Below are 16,542 nucleotides of genomic sequence, written 5' to 3' on the forward strand. Positions count from 1 at the left end.
GCTATATTATGTTGAAAAGTTATTATTATAATTTATTGATGAGTGTTATTATAATATGTTGAAATTTTTTTATTATAATTTGTTGATGAGTTGCTGCTATATTATGTTGAAACGTTGTTATTATAATTGTTAATGAGTTGCTGTTATAATATGTTGAAAAGTTGTTATTATAATTTGTTGAGAAATTGCCGTTATAATATATTGAAAAATTGTTATTATAATTTGTTGATGAGTAAGCCGTTAAATATATTTCGGTAAATGAATAGGTTTTCTGTTGTTGATTAATATTGTTGTTATATGTGGTTGTTGATGTATGTTGTTGTTGACATGTTTATATAAGTTGGAATGTGATGAGTGCCTTTATTTAGGGTTAATGAACTTTTTCGTCCCTTTAAATATTTCAAATTTCATTTTTAGTCCCTCCAAAATTTTCCTTCAAGAAATCGTCCCTTCAAAAATTTTCTTCTGAACTATTGGTCCTTAACGTTAAATCTCGTAGCTAATGGGTGGCTAAATTCGTAGCTAATCTCTAGCAAATTTGACGTTAGGGACCAATAGTTTAGATGAAAAATTTTGAAGGGACGATTTCTTAAAGGAAAATTTTGGAGGGACTAAAAACGAAATCTGCAATATTTAGAGGGACCAAAAAGTTCATTAACCCCTTTATTTATTGGAACAACATTGAATAAATTGTTGAGTTGTTACTACGTTGTTGATATTGATTTTGAAATTGTTGTGGATTTGAGTTGAAATTGTTGTGAAATTGTTGTTGATATTGATGTTGATGTGTATTTAAGGGTTTAAAGATAATCATTTTGTAACTTACTTTGAGTAAAGGGCTTACAAAATTTCTTGAAATTGATTCAGCAATGTTTTTACTTGAGGGTTTGAAGATAATAATTTTGTAACTTACTTTGAGTAAAGGGCTTACAAAAATTCTTGAAATTGATTCAAAAATGTTTTTGTTGGTTGATTTTAGGACTTAAGATATTGGCTTTTCCATGTAATCAGTTTTTTAACCAAGAGCTTGTGAGTAGCCAGGATGCTGAACAATTTTTCTGTACAAGATTCAAAGCCGAGTATCCGATTTTTGTAAAGGTAATGTGTTGTTTGTTTGTGTAAGGATCTCGATATGTCATTTGGGTGTTCTAATGTTTTTGTTACGGAGTGCTAATTGTTTCAGTAATTTTTTTTAATAGGCAATGGAATTAATATAGGAGTATAAGCGGTACTCCAACCTATTACAACGATGGAAAAGCTACTTCTCAAAACAAGAGAGAGGTAGAACATTCCAAGAGTGAAAGTTACAATTATCTCTCAAAGAATAATAACATAAGTGCCATGACCAAGAGCTGAATACAATCTCCGACATGCACTCAAGGAAGCTAAAAGAAGCTTTCGAAAATATAATGGCATTCCTTGTTGTCCAAATACACCACGCCGTTGCCAACCAAACAACCGAAATCATAATCTTGTTGTTCTTATTCCTAATTTTATCTTCAAAACGAGTAAATCCCTCAAACTCCGCCAAAGATATGTCGATGCCCGGTCCAATCCACTCATAAACTCTCCTCCATATGTTGGCAAGAACACTGCAGCCCCCTAACAAATGCGGTAAACATTCTGCTTCCTCCAGACAAAAAACACAGAAGTGGTCACAGGGGTCCGGTAACAATTTCCTCTTAATTAATTGATCCTTTGTTGCTATTCTGTTGTGTAACACTCTCCAACCAAAGAATAAAGTTTTCGGCGGAGCTTTGATACTCCACAAAAAAGCAGCAGGCTTTGCAATACTTTCACACACTGCTGGCCCCGACAGAAACGGTATAAACCTGTCGTAACAGGACCTAACCGAAAAGCCAAAACCAGCATTGCAATTCCATAAAAAACTGTCCGATCCACCAGCCACCGGAGCAACAGAGTCAATTAAAGTACTCACCTCTTGCCACAGAAAATCAGTACCGCTGCTGCACTCATAGAAGGAGCATGCAGCGTTCCATTCCCAGCCACTCTCCACATACGATCCTGCCTGTGCCACCGCTATCGTATCGTCATGGGCCTGAACCAACAGTTCTGGAAAAGCCTGCGCTAGTGGCTGGGATCCTGCCCACTGCCCGTACCAGAACGGGATGGAGGAACCATCACCAATTTTGCAAGAAATGGCACCTGAAAAATTATGAGTCAAAAGAGAGATGTAATTGTCAGATAAAATGATGTCGCGCCACCATATCGAGTCTTTCTTTGATAACACCGAAACATCCCCCACAAGAACTTTCTTTTTTAAATTTCCGTATCTATAAGCCATAAGACTCCTCCACACCGGCTCCTCTTCCGATAAAAACCTCCACTTCCATTTGCTCAATAACGCCACGTTTAGAACTTCCACATTTTTAATTCCCAAACCACCTTCTTCCTTAGTTTTACACACGGTCTCCCAATTCACCCAATGAATAGATCTTTTAGAATCGCTACCGTTCCAAAGAAAGTTTGATTGGATAGCCCTAATCTCCTTGATTATTTTCCTTGGAGCTTTGTAGAATGAAAGAGAATAAATTGGTATGGCATTAATGACGGAGTTGATTAAACAAACACGCCCCGCTATGTTGAGATGTATACCTTTCCACAAAGCTAACCGACGCCTCAACATCAATATCAAATCTTTCCACATTCCTAACTTTCTCGGATTACCTCCCACTTTAACCCCTAAGAATTTAAACGGGAGCTTATCAACTTTGCACGATAGAAAACTCGACGCCGCTTCAAGAAAACTATCGCAAACATTAACACCGTAAAGATTGCTTTTATTAAAATTTACCCGCAGCCCCGACATCATCTCAAAAGCCCTAAGGATAACCTTCATTGACCATAAATTCACGGTATCGCCTTCCGCAAACAAAAAGGTGTCGTCCGCAAATTGAAGCAAATTCACACTAAACTCCACATTGATTTTGAACCCCTTAAACTCTCCGTTTTCTATGGACTTCTTTACAAGCATCGGTAGAACCTCCGAAACCAAGACAAATAAGAAAGGGGACAAAGGATCACCTTGACGAAGTCCTTTCTCAACCTTAAAATCCTTAGTAACACTCCCATTTATTATAACGGACATCCAACTAGAGAAAATGCATCCCTCCATCCACGACATCCATTTATCTCCGAACCCCATCTTCACAAGAACAAATCTTAGAAAATGCCAATTTACCCGATCATAAGCCTTTTCAAAATCAATCTTTAACACCACGCAACTTCTCTTTTCTCTACAAGCTAAGTCCAACACTTCATTCGCGACCAAAACCCCATCCAATATATTTCTACCGGGGATGAAAGCCGTTTGATTGGGCGAAACCAATTTACCAATAACGCTTCTCAACCTTCCCGCTAAAACTTTTGCCAATATCTTGTACAAGCTACCAACCAAACAAATAGGACGATACTCGTTCAAAGAAAGAGGGTTCTTAACTTTTGGTATCAAAGCAATAAGAGAAGACGTGCAACCTTTAGTGAGCTTCGCTTTATCAAAGAAGTCCTCCACAAACTTGATAACATCGCCTTTGACGGTTTCCCAAAAGAATTGGAAAAACTCCATGGTGTAACCATCCGGACCGGGGCTCTTGCTACCGTCACAATCCCAAACCGCACTCTTGATTTCCTCCTCCGTAAACGGCCTTTCCAACCAAGATTTATCATCATCAGTCAAAAACGCGAGATCCAAACCATCCGGAACAGCCCTACGAAAATCCCCTTCCTTGAAATAATTATCGAAATGCTTTCTAACTTCCACCTTCACTTCTTGAACACCTTCAATGCACCCTTCCTCACCCTCCAACACCGAGATCGCATTCCTACGATGCCTTTCTTTGATAGAATTGTGGAAAAATCGTGAATTTCTATCACATTCCTTCATCCAAAGTTGCCTTGATTTTAGTCTAAGCATACTTTCTTTCACATGAAGTTGTTTCCAAAACTCACCCGTAGCATCTTTTCTATCTTTTACCAGGGCCTCAATGTCATCACCACTCTTGTCCGCTATCATGATATCCATGGCATTGATTTTATCCACTTCTTTATTAATACTCAAATCGATCTGTAGCAACCTGCCCTAAAATTAGACTTTTAGAGTCGCCACCTATTCTGAAGGGCGAATAGGAAACCCTACGCAGTATAGAGATCGGGGTAAGTTATTATAATCAGGTCGAGGGAAGGTATTAGGCACCCTCGACCCTTTCCTAAAGGCTAACATTGCAAAGATAAGGGTTTATGGCAAAAGGTAAGGTTTATAGCTAATGAAATGAAAAGGGTAAAAATTATGATTTAAAAACTGAATTGAGATTTTAGGGGGGAGACTCGCCTTGTTACCAAGTGCCTACGTATCTCCTTATGGAGAATCAGAGTCAACGTAGTTCGGGCACAGGGTTGTACGCCTTTGAATTGAATTTTGTGGTTTGAAGTTGTTTTGAAATTAATTTGAAAATCGCAGTTGAATGGATGAAAATCCGTAGTAACGTGGTTTAGTGTGTTCGAATGTTTTAGATTTTGGGCGTACAACCCTGATTTGATTTGTTACTGTTAGATGCGGTGATCGATAGATTCGACCAGTATAGCTAACAGATTGAATTGTATCGCTGGTTACTCAGATCGATAGATTCGATCATAGCGGGCAGCGAATTAATTGTTTTTTTAACTTGTGTATTTTTATCTCTCGTCTACAGCGACTGATAGCTTCAGTCGGGTCGAGGAGAGAATTAATCTTGAATTGGTTATATCCTTAATAAGAAATTAGAATAGATTATATTATTAATAAATTAATTATATTATGAATAAATTAAATTATCAAAAGTAGTTCTCGTCTACTACGACTAATAGGTTTAGTCGGTTTGAGGAGAAAATAAAATATTATGAATAGCAATAAAAACCATTACACAATTATTAAAAAAATAAAAAAATTGGTTTTTATTAATTGAATCTTTTTTTATTGGCGCAGGGGGGGGGGGGGGGTGCATGTTGCAACAGATTAGCAATTTGGGGATGTGTCAATAGCAATGGGTTAGGCCCATTAGAGCTAAGGATCCGTTGGATCCAATGTGGCGCAGGTGTGTGGTTTGTGGTGAGTACCCAAGTGGGGAGCGTTAGATCTGGCTCTAAGCAGATCAAACGGTCTGCATGCGCTGATCGAAGGGCGCGTATGATGAGGGAGGCGGAGAGGATCACGTCCATCTCACACTAACATGTGGCCATTGAAAGGCCACGTGTCTCCGTCCGGTGGTTCCAAGGGGATTAACCCCATTTTCCTTTGGGACTCCTCTCATTTCCCAGCTTTCTTTCTCTCTCTTCCTCTCTCCGATCTCTCTCTTCTCTCGAGCTCTTCCCTTTCTCTTCAAACAAAAAAACCCTAACACACCCTTCCACCACCGTGAACCTCCATCTACCGCCGCTAAGCCACCGTCTAAAACCCAGAATCCGGTGAATCTTCACCGGAAAACTCAAACTCCTAACCCAGAATTCAACAACATACCCCGAATCTTTCCAGAATCAAAAATCGAACAACGTAAACGTACATGCAAATCGGAGACAACTTCGAAACCCTAAAGCTAAGTTCAGATTTTGGTTACCTTTTTGTCTCGTATTGTGAATCGTATACGCTCCCCCTCTAATCTCCTTCTTCTTTCCGCAGATTTGAAGGCGAAGAACAATTGTTGCGGCGGCGCTTTAGGACTCTCCCCCAAGATTTTTCTCCGTCTCAATCTCTTTCTCTCCTTCTGTTTGCAGGTCCGAAGGTGGAGACGAAGTCTCGTGTTCGCGGCGGCCTCCGATCTCCAGAAAACCTCCTCCCCCTTTCATCTTAATTCTTCTTCAATTTTATAGTTAGGGTTTTTTTTGATTTAGGAATGATTTGATTTAGGTATTATTAGGAATTTTAGAATTGATTTCCGAATTCGTTGTAACTGATTCAATAAAAATATGATTCAGATTCTTCTTATGTTAAGTTTTGATTCTGTTTTAGTCTTGATTCAGATTTGTTAAGATTAGATTCAGCTTATTGTTTGATCTGTGGGCCTGGGCGGACGATTTGAGCTAGGGTTTGTGCTTGAAGGGAGCGGCGGCGCCGCTGGGAATGGAGGCTAGGGTTCTGGGAATGGAGGGAGACGGTGAACAGGGTCGGGTCAGTTTGACCCGCCTGTTTGATCCAAAGGATCCACGGCCCAGTTCCTCTTTTTGTTTTTACTTGGCCCAATACCAAATTCGTGGCCCATTAACTTGCTGACTAATTCTCCTAATCAATTGATTAACACCAATAATAATATTCTTAATAACTTATTAACTGTAAAAAACAATAATAAGGAATTAACTAATAATTTTGGTAATAATTGAAGCTCATATTAATACTAACGACACCACCAATTTTGCGAAAAAATAACCTTAATAATAATTTTAACAGTAAGCATTAATGAAGATAATAATGATATTGTTTGGTAAAAATGATAATAAACTGGTAAAAATGATAATAAGGTTAGATGATGAGAAATAAATGGGCTTAAAGCGAATTGGATCCCAAATGCTTGCTACTCACACCTCCATCTGACTTTAACTGATTTATAAGGGAATTTTTATAGGAGAGTGAGTTTAATAATTGATATATTAAATCCTATGGCTCCTAATTTTTAATACCCTTAATAAATTTAACTGAGAACAGAAACGGGTAAATTTTGGGGTATGACAGCTGCCCCTATTTAATTATCTTGGATTGGATGGCGTGAGAATGCACAGGTCTCACGCTTTTCGAATCGAAGAGTTATTAAATAATGGAAGACCCCTAAATTTACCTTGTGCTTGAGTGTGATAGAAAGAAGTGTCCTGCTAAAGCTTGTGACTTACGTAGCGAGGACTCGCGGTCAGTTGTGTAAAAGATTGTGAATGCATATGTATCATGTATATGATCTTGTTGTTTGTACAATGTACATGTGTGAATGCTTATGCATGAAAAAATTGCGTGTATGCAAATGAGTATGTATGTATGATCACCCATTGAATTTGTTTAACCCTTTTGAGATGTTTTGCGAATCCTAGTTCGGATTGTTTTTGAGGAGAGATGAAGTAATGTCTTACATAAGACTACCTGGAGAGGTTTCCTGAATAGGACAGATCGGAGACTAGGCTTCAAACAAAGCTCGGGAAGAATTGTCTTAGAGAAGACTGACTGAGGAAACTCTTTGAAAGAGCAAGATGTGTCTTTAGAAAAAGATTGGATAAATTTTGAAGAGTACTACCTAAAGAGGTTGAGATATGTCTTAAACAAGATTATCCAGAAAGGCTCCTAAAGGATATGAAGTATCTTGAACAAGATTACCTAGAGAGGCTTCCAAAAAGATATGAAACGTCTTAAACAAGATTACCTAGAGAGGCTTCTAAAAAGATATGAAACGTCTTAAACAAGATTACCTAGAGAGGCTTCTAAAAAGATATGAAACGTCTTAAACAAGATTACCTAGAAAGGATATGAGATTTCTTAAATAAGATTACCTAGAGAGGCTTCTAAAAAGATATGAAACATCTTAAACAAGATTGACCTGGAAAGGCTCTTAGACGGGAGATGATATGTCTTAAACAAGACTAACCTAGAGAGGTTCCTATAAAGGATATGAAGCGTTTTAAACAAAACTATCTAGAAGGATTCCTATAGAGGGTGCGATATTTTTAAACAAAACTACCTAGAAAGGTTCCTACAAAGGACGCGATACGTTTTAAACAAAACTACCTATAAAGGTTCCTATAAAGGATATGGCATGTTTTAAACAAAACTATCTAAAGAGATTCCTATAAAGGATATGAAACGTTTTGAACAAAATTACCTACAAAGGTTGGGATATGTCTTAAACAAGACTGCTTGGGAAGATTGATAATCATTTCGGTTAAAACTACCTGGAAAGGTAAGAAACTGTTTGATTGCTTCTGGATTGTCTTAAAAAAAAGACTTGGAATGAGGTATTAGAATTGTATCTGTTAAGATTGAACCGTTGATACGATCGTACTTGCGCTGTAATTGGATGACAACATCCCTTTGATTAGGAAGTGACCTGAAAAGGCAAATGATGAATTTATGCAATGCTATGATGCGTGTGTCATGTAATGAGATTCTCGAAATAAACGAGAATTATGTATGTATGACGACCCCATATCGTAGGTCGTAAATAATACAGGCGTAAGAGGGCCAATTACATAACAATACTCCTTGTGTGATACTAGCGTGATTTCTTCAATATCAGAAATTCTGAGATACACACCATTTGACTTGGAGGAAATATCCCTAGAGAGGGCTCGAATATTATCATGTCCTGCCATGCACCTGATATGCATTTCCCCAGTATTTGAATTTTTGAAAGATATGCCCTAGTCAGTAGGACCATTGATTGTATACCCTTGCAATCCTTGCTATTTTGCCCCTGTTTAGGAGAACCCTCTAGATGTGTTTCTCCCGGTTCAGGGATCTTTGTTAGCAATGATCGCCTTTGATTAACCCAATCTCCATGATGATAGGTGTTGATTTGGATATGAAGCCGATGCTTTTCAGAATTAGTCATGCGTCTTAGTCGTGTCCGATGGACAAAAGTTCACTGAATACTCAGGATGAGACAATGTCCTCTGAAGAGATTCCTGGAAAGGATATGAGATTATCTTGAACAAGATTGTGCTTTAAACAAAGCTCGGGGAGGCACGTTTGCAAAGAGGGTCAAAAAGATTCCCATAGAGGACAAAGACTATTTTGAGGAATGTAATGTTTTAAACAAAACTCAGGAAAAGACATTTTGAAGAAGGTTACCCTAGAAAGGATAGGAGACTGTCTTAAAGAAGGACTGTACTTTAAACAAAGTTTGACACAGTTTTTTTTTTTTGGAAGCACAAGAGAAGTTTGAACATGTCTGAAAAGATTGACGGACGTCTTTAAAGAGATTACCTAGAAAGGTTCCTGGAAAGGACAAGGGATTATTTTTAGAGAATATTACCTGAAAAGGAATATATTAAAGAAGACCGAAGAAGTTAAGAGACGTCTTACAGAAGACTACCTAGAAAAGGTTTTTTTTGTTGAAAGGAATGTGTCTTAAAGAAGACTATCTGAAAAGATTTCTGAAAATGACGAGAGACACATGGAGAGACTTGTAGAATGTGCCTTAAAGAGGACTATTTGAAAAGGGCTCCTAGAAAGGATAATAGATTTTTGAACATGTCTTAGAGAAGACCATCTGAACATACTTGAGAGATGCTTTATAAAAAGTTCCTGGAAAGGATGTGAGAGTGGTATTGACAACATTTGATACTGAGTGACCTTTGCAACGTGCCCCTAGTAATGGGCTTGCCCCATGGGCTATTCAGCATCCTTTGAGAGATCCCATGGATCTTAATTAGATTGCCCCCAGATAAATAAGATAATAACGGGCCATGCCCTGTGCATACAACAGCCATTCGAGTTAGGCGTAAGAAATATTTCTTCTTTGATGTGCTTTTAAAGCCATTGCGCCTGCTGGTAGGATTTTTTTTTTAGCCATTAGCCATGCCCCATGCAACTTCTCCCCGATGTTAAAACATTGGAAATCTATATAGACTAGTGTGCTTTACAATGAAATTCATAAGATGCGAATGCGTATGTCTGTCTTGGAAGTTTAAAACATTTTTTTTTTAGTAAAACAAAGTTTTTTTTTTGTAAGAAAGTGATATCAACTCAAAAGTTATAGTAGACCTTAAGGAGTCGGGATACCTTTTTGTAATGGTATGCTTTCGAACTAACCATGCTTCAGTTAGGACTTTTAAAGGTTGTAACGTGGCCTGGTTCACGGTTTAAAGAAACAAAAGATAGAGGCTCAAAGTTTATTTGTACCCATCCCAATCTTCGTGATGTCCTCCGGTCCTATGCTCAGTTAGCTATGCATTTAGTCTCCAAAAGAATTTGGGAATTATGACATTGACATGATGGTTCAAAAACCAAAGGTTTATCTGCAAAGGCAGTCATTCTCCTTTTTTGTAATATTTTGCTTTTGTCGAAGATACATAGTAACCTTTTTTCAATTTTGTCATCCCTAACTTTTTCTGAACTGTTTGTTTTAAAACTACAGTCAGTGGGATGCCCCAATTTTGCCTAAGTCTCCTTAATAGGTTTTGACTTAGCAGGCTCTTGCGTTGTTTTCTTTTTCTTTGTTTTCCTTTGCGGACATTGACTGTCGGAATTAATGATGACGGGGAACCATCGGTGATTATGTTCAAAAGAACAACTTGGAATAATTAAGTTAACTGAGCAACTACCCTACCCCAGGTTATGTATTAAGGGTTTTATTTTATATGAAGGAAAACTCCTACTTCTTTAGGCTCAAAAGGGTTGACAAGGGATTAACATCCTTATATCTCCATTATTTGGGAATCGAAACAATGCCTGTACATCGTCAACACGGTCTGTTCGAAAGCATAATGCATGAAATTATGGTATCGTTTTCGTCATTCTCCCTCAAAAGGTACACATCTTTGAACAAAAGTTGAATATCACAAATAATGAAACCAAGTAAAAACACAGTTTTGAATATAGTGAAAACATTGGGAATAAACCAAGACAAACGTAAGCAATGCATTAATGATCATTGTAAAGTACATAGCGTATATTGCAAACCAATGTTTAAACAAACTGAAAGGAAATTGCAAATGAAAACAAAAACTAATGATCTAAGAAACCCTCCTTCTAGCCACTTATAGCATTAGACTTGCGAGGCTCTTCGAACTCAATGAGCCCTTCTTCAATTAGATCTTGGATCTTGTGCTTCAACGGCCCACAATCCTCTGTATCATGACCAGGACTATCTGAATGATAAGCGCACCTAGCATGATGCTTGTACCCAGGAGCGGGGTTAGCTGGAGCTGAGTATGGAGGTAGCAGAGTTATCAAATTTTGACTGAGCAAGTATTGCAAAGCTTGAGACAATGGCATGCGCAATGGAGTAAATGATCGTTTTGGCTTGGACCTCCAGGGGCGTTGGCCACCCTGTTGCTTTTGCTGATCCTTTCGTTGTACTGTCGGGGTCTGATTAACCAGGATTGCCCCCACAGTGTTGGGTTCCTTTTTTCCATCATATGATTTCTTTGCTTGATAGGAACCTGAGGATGCCCCTTGTATCTTCCCATTTTTGATTCCATCTTCAATTCTCTCACCAATGACTACCAAGTCCGAGAACCCTGAAGATATGCTTCCGACCATCTTATCATAGTATGGTCCTTGCAAAGTACTCATAAATATGTCCACCAGTTCTTTTTCTATTAAGGGAGGTTGGACTCGAGAAGCCATTTCCCTCCACCTTTGGGCATACTCCTTGAATGATTCATCCTTCTTCTGTGACATATTTTGTAATTGCATCCGGTTGGGTGCCATGTCTAGGTTGTACTTGTATTGCTTCAAGAATGTGTTAGCAAGATCATTCCAGCTTCGTATATAGGATTTCTCCAATTGCATGTACCAGTCAACAGATGCCCCGCTTAAACTTTCTTGAAAGAAATGTATCATTAGCTTTTGATCGTGGGCGTAAGCAGCCATTTTCCGCACATACATGCGCAAGTGATTCCTCGGACATGTGAGTCCTTTGTATTTCTCGAAATCGGGAATCTTGAATTTGCGAGGGATAGTCAAGTCTGAGACCAAGCTCATTTCGAAGGTATCCACGTCGAAGACATCGTATCCTTCTACCACTTTTAGTCTCTCTTCTAGCGCCTTGATTTGCTCACTGTCCTTGGAGTCTTCCCCAGAGTTAGGAATAGACTGTTGTGTTTGAGGTGCTTGATTTGTGTTGCTCACCTCTTGCACTCCGTATTGTAGATCCAAGTAATCTAAATCCTTAGGGACATTGTTAGCAGGAATGCGAATTGTGCGGGATGTCCCTTTAGTCTGTGGAGTGGGGACAAATCCCTCTTGAGAGGTATCTCCTTTCTCTTGGAATTGGATAGCTCTCCTGACGGATCGGACCTGAGGTCTGTCTTTATCCGGGCCAAAGCCTGAAACAAATCCTAGCAGTGGATTTTTGTCGTTGGGAATCTCATCCTGAACCAGGGTATCCCTAGACCGAACCTCTTTTGCCTTTTCTTGTTGATCTAGGAGGGCCTTCATGAATCCTAGCATTTGAGTCATACCTTCCTTAACCTCTTCCACACTAACCTTCAGTTGATCCATCTCCCCACGGAGGGCGGCTTGATTCTGTTCTAGCTGCTCCATTGATTTCTTTTGCTGAAATCTTGTCTGATAAGACGGTCGGGATGTTAGATTATCCTTCCCAATGATCTCTTGCTCTGAAGGTAAAAGAGAAATCTTCTTTTTAATGCCATGAGAGTGATACGCATGTCATGAATGATATACATGCTATGAATGATATGCTTCATGCGTATCCAAAATATAATAACTCCCTTTTTTTTTGTATTATTTTTTTTGATAGGACATGATGCAAGAATGCACATGATGCATGACGAATGCCACAATTATATGAAATATATATATACAAGAAATAGTGAAAGCACACAGTTAAACACATAAGCATATAAGCCCTAGGTTCATAGGTTCGACGTAACGGCTCAGGGGCCTACCCTTCCCACGGGAATGTTCTAGAAGGTCTCATGGGATCGTTCGTAACCGCCGAGACTTTTTGTCTCTTTGGATTTTGGAACGACTCATTGGTCCATGAGGTTCGAATTTTAGGGGTTGGTTCCCAGAGAGATCAGCTAAATACCCAGTCCAGCCCTCAACAAGGTCGAGCCTCGTATCAGACCTTTCCGAATATTTAACCCACTCTGAGTGGAATTATAATAAGACTCGTAGGCGATGTAATTACCCTCTGGTCATTATTATAATTCCCACGCTTAGGTTTAACAACAATCACATATAAAACCCAACAGTGCAAATTATAACAATTAAGCATTTTATACAGATAAGACAAATAAACATTTAATGAAAACAATAAATAAATAAATAAAGAATTAAATATTTGTTAATAAAAAAATAAACCTTCCCCAAAACCCTAAAAATGGCAAAATGCCAAACCCTAATCGCTCGCCACAAACCTAAATAATTTGCCAAACCTAAACCCTCTCAAGCCTTAGGAGCATAATAATTCACTATTGATGATTTATCCCCAGCAGAGTCGCCAGCTGTAGCAACCTGCCCTAAAATTAGACTTTTAGAGTCGCCACCTATTCTGAAGGGCGAATAGGAAACCCTACGCAGTATAGAGATCGGGGTAAGTTATTATAATCAGGTCGAGGGAAGGTATTAGGCACCCTCGACCCTTTCCTAAAGGCTAACATTGCAAAGATAAGGGTTTATGGCAAAAGGTAAGGTTTATAGCTAATGAAATGAAAAGGGTAAAAATTATGATTTAAAAACTGAATTGAGATTTTAGGGGGGAGACTCGCCTTGTTACCAAGTGCCTACGTATCTCCTTATGGAGAATCAGAGTCAACGTAGTTCGGGCACAGGGTTGTACGCCTTTGAATTGAATTTTGTGGTTTGAAGTTGTTTTGAAATTAATTTGAAAATCGCAGTTGAATGGATGAAAATCCGTAGTAACGTGGTTTAGTGTGTTCGAATGTTTTAGATTTTGGGCGTACAACCCTGATTTGATTTGTTACTGTTAGATGCGGTGATCGATAGATTCGACCAGTATAGCTAACATATTGAATTGTATCGCTGGTTACTCAGATCGATAGATTCGATCATAGCGGGCAGCGAATTAATTGTTTTTTTAACTTGTGTATTTTTATCTCTCGTCTACAGCGACTGATAGCTTCAGTCGGGTCGAGGAGAGAATTAATCTTGAATTGGTTATATCCTTAATAAGAAATTAGAATAGATTATATTATTAATAAATTAATTATATTATGAATAAATTAAATTATCAAAAGTAGTTCTCGTATACTACGACTAATAGGTTTAGTCGGTTTGAGGAGAAAATAAAATAGAATGAATAGCAATAAAAACCATTACACAATTATTAAAAAAATAAAAAAATTGGTTTTTATTAATTGAATCTTTTTTTATTGGCGCAGGGGGGGTGCATGTTGCAACAGATTAGCAATTTGGGGATGTGTCAATAGCAATGGGTTAGGCCCATTAGAGCTAAGGATCCGTTGGATCCAATGTGGCGCAGGTGTGTGGTTTGTGGTGAGTACCCAAGTGGGGAGCGTTAGATCTGGCTCTAAGCAGATCAAACGGTCTGCATGCGCTGATCGAAGGGCGCGTATGATGAGGGAGGCGGAGAGGATCACGTCCATCTCACACTAACATGTGGCCATTGAAAGGCCACGTGTCTCCGTCCGGTGGTTCCAAGGGGATTAACCCCATTTTCCTTTGGGACTCCTCTCATTTCCCAGCTTTCTTTCTCTCTCTTCCTCTCTCCGATCTCTCTCTTCTCTCGAGCTCTTCCCTTTCTCTTCAAACAAAAAACCCTAACACACCCTTCCACCACCGTGAACCTCCATCTACCGCCCCTAAGCCACCGTCTAAAACCCAGAATCCGGTGAATCTTCACCGGAAAACTCAAACTCCCAACCCAGAATTCAACAACATACCCCGAATCTTTCCAGAATCAAAAATCGAACAACGTAAACGTACATGCAAATCGGAGACAACTTCGAAACCCTAAAGCTAAGTTCAGATTTTGGTTACCTTTTTGTCTCGTATTGTGAATCGTATACGCTCCCCCTCTAATCTCCTTCTTCTTTCCGCAGATTTGAAGGCGAAGAACAATTGTTGCGGCGGCGCTTTAGGACTCTCCCCCAAGATTTTTCTCCGTCTCAATCTCTTTCTCTCCTTCTGTTTGCAGGTCCGAAGGTGGAGACGAAGTCTCGTGTTCGCGGCGGCCTCCGATCTCCAGAAAACCTCCTCCCCCTTTCATCTTAATTCTTCTTCAATTTTATAGTTAGGGTTTTTTTTGATTTAGGAATGATTTGATTTAGGTATTATTAGGAATTTTAGAATTGATTTCCGAATTCGTTGTAACTGATTCAATAAAAATATGATTCAGATTCTTCTTATGTTAAGTTTTGATTCTGTTTTAGTCTTGATTCAGATTTGTTAAGATTAGATTCAGCTTATTGTTTGATCTGTGGGCCTGGGCGGACGATTTGAGCTAGGGTTTGTGCTTGAAGGGAGCGGCGGCGCTGCTGGGAATGGAGGCTAGGGTTCTGGGAATGGAGGGAGACGGTGAACAGGGCCGGGTCAGTTTGACCCGCCTGTTTGATCCAAAGGATCCACGGCCCAGTTCCTCTTTTTGTTTTTACTTGGCCCAATACCAAATTCGTGGCCCATTAACTTGCTGACTAATTCTCCTAATCAATTGATTAACACCAATAATAATATTCTTAATAACTTATTAACTGTAAAAAACAATAATAAGGAATTAACTAATAATTTTGGTAATAATTGAAGCTCATATTAATACTAACGACACCACCAATTTTGCGAAAAAATAACCTTAATACTAATTTTAACAGTAAGCATTAATGAAGATAATAATGATATTGTTTGGTAAAAATGATAATAAACTGGTAAAAATGATAATAAGGTTAGATGATGAGAAATAAATGGGCTTAAAGCGAATTGGATCCCAAATGCTTGCTACTCACACCTCCATCTGACTTTAACTGATTTATAAGGGAATTTTTATAGGAGAGTGAGTTTAATAATTGATATATTAAATCCTATGGCTCCTAATTTTTAATACCCTTAATAAATTTAACTGAAAACAGAAACGGGTAAATTTTGGGGTATGACACGATCCACCCAAAAACTTCACGGTTCCAAGCTAAAATCCTGTTCTTAAGCTTTTTTAATTTTTCAAACAACATAAAGTCACCTCTCCCCTCTATCTTCAAAGTAGCCCATTCATTGCAAATGAATTCCTTGAATTTACCATGTTTAAGCCACGCATTATTGAACTTAAAAGGCTTCGGTCCCCAATCAACTTCACCACAAAATAAACGAATAGGCGCATGATCCGATACATCTCTTATACCAATCCTTTGATCAATCACCCCCCAAGCATCAATCAAATTATTCGTTAACAAGAATCTATCTAGACGGCTCATGGCCTTACCATTGTCTTTAAACCAAGAAAACCTACCTCCAACGCACGGTAAGTCAACCACCCCCATTCTCACCATGAAATCCCGAAACTCCTCCATCCCTTTCCGGTTATGGTTTAGCCCCTCCCCTAACCTTTCATCACTGCTAGTAACCTCATTGAAATCCCCACCTAGACACCACTCCTCATTCAAGCTATTTGTTCTTCTATCGATGAGCCTCTGCCACAGCTCCCTCCGTAAGTTGACGCTGCACGGTGCGTAAATATTGACCAAATTTACACTTCTTCCCTGCCACAGAGTATTGATGCCAACAAAACCAGGTCCACGAAAGCTATGGTTAACAGACAAAAGGTTTTTTTTCTACAAGATTACCATTCCACCCGAAGCACCTTCCGAGTTAGACGCAGTCCATTCTACCTCTTTACTGCCCCATAAAGAATACGCCAT

General features: G+C 38.8%; 1 protein-coding gene across 1 annotated transcript; it reads right to left on the reverse strand.

Moving 5' to 3' along the window:
• Positions 1–15,720: 15,720 nt before the first annotated feature.
• LOC131659440 (uncharacterized) lies at positions 15,721–16,542 on the reverse strand. Its single transcript, XM_058928630.1, has 2 exons — positions 16,468–16,542; positions 15,721–16,383 (listed from the first exon to the last, which is right to left on the reverse strand). The coding sequence occupies exons 1-2, from the start codon at positions 16,540–16,542 to the stop codon at positions 15,721–15,723; spliced, it is 738 nt and encodes a 245-aa protein (XP_058784613.1).

The sequence above is a fragment of the Vicia villosa genome, linkage group LG3 (genome assembly GCF_029867415.1).
Source record: "Vicia villosa cultivar HV-30 ecotype Madison, WI linkage group LG3, Vvil1.0, whole genome shotgun sequence".
Classification (NCBI taxonomy): domain Eukaryota; kingdom Viridiplantae; phylum Streptophyta; class Magnoliopsida; order Fabales; family Fabaceae; genus Vicia; species Vicia villosa.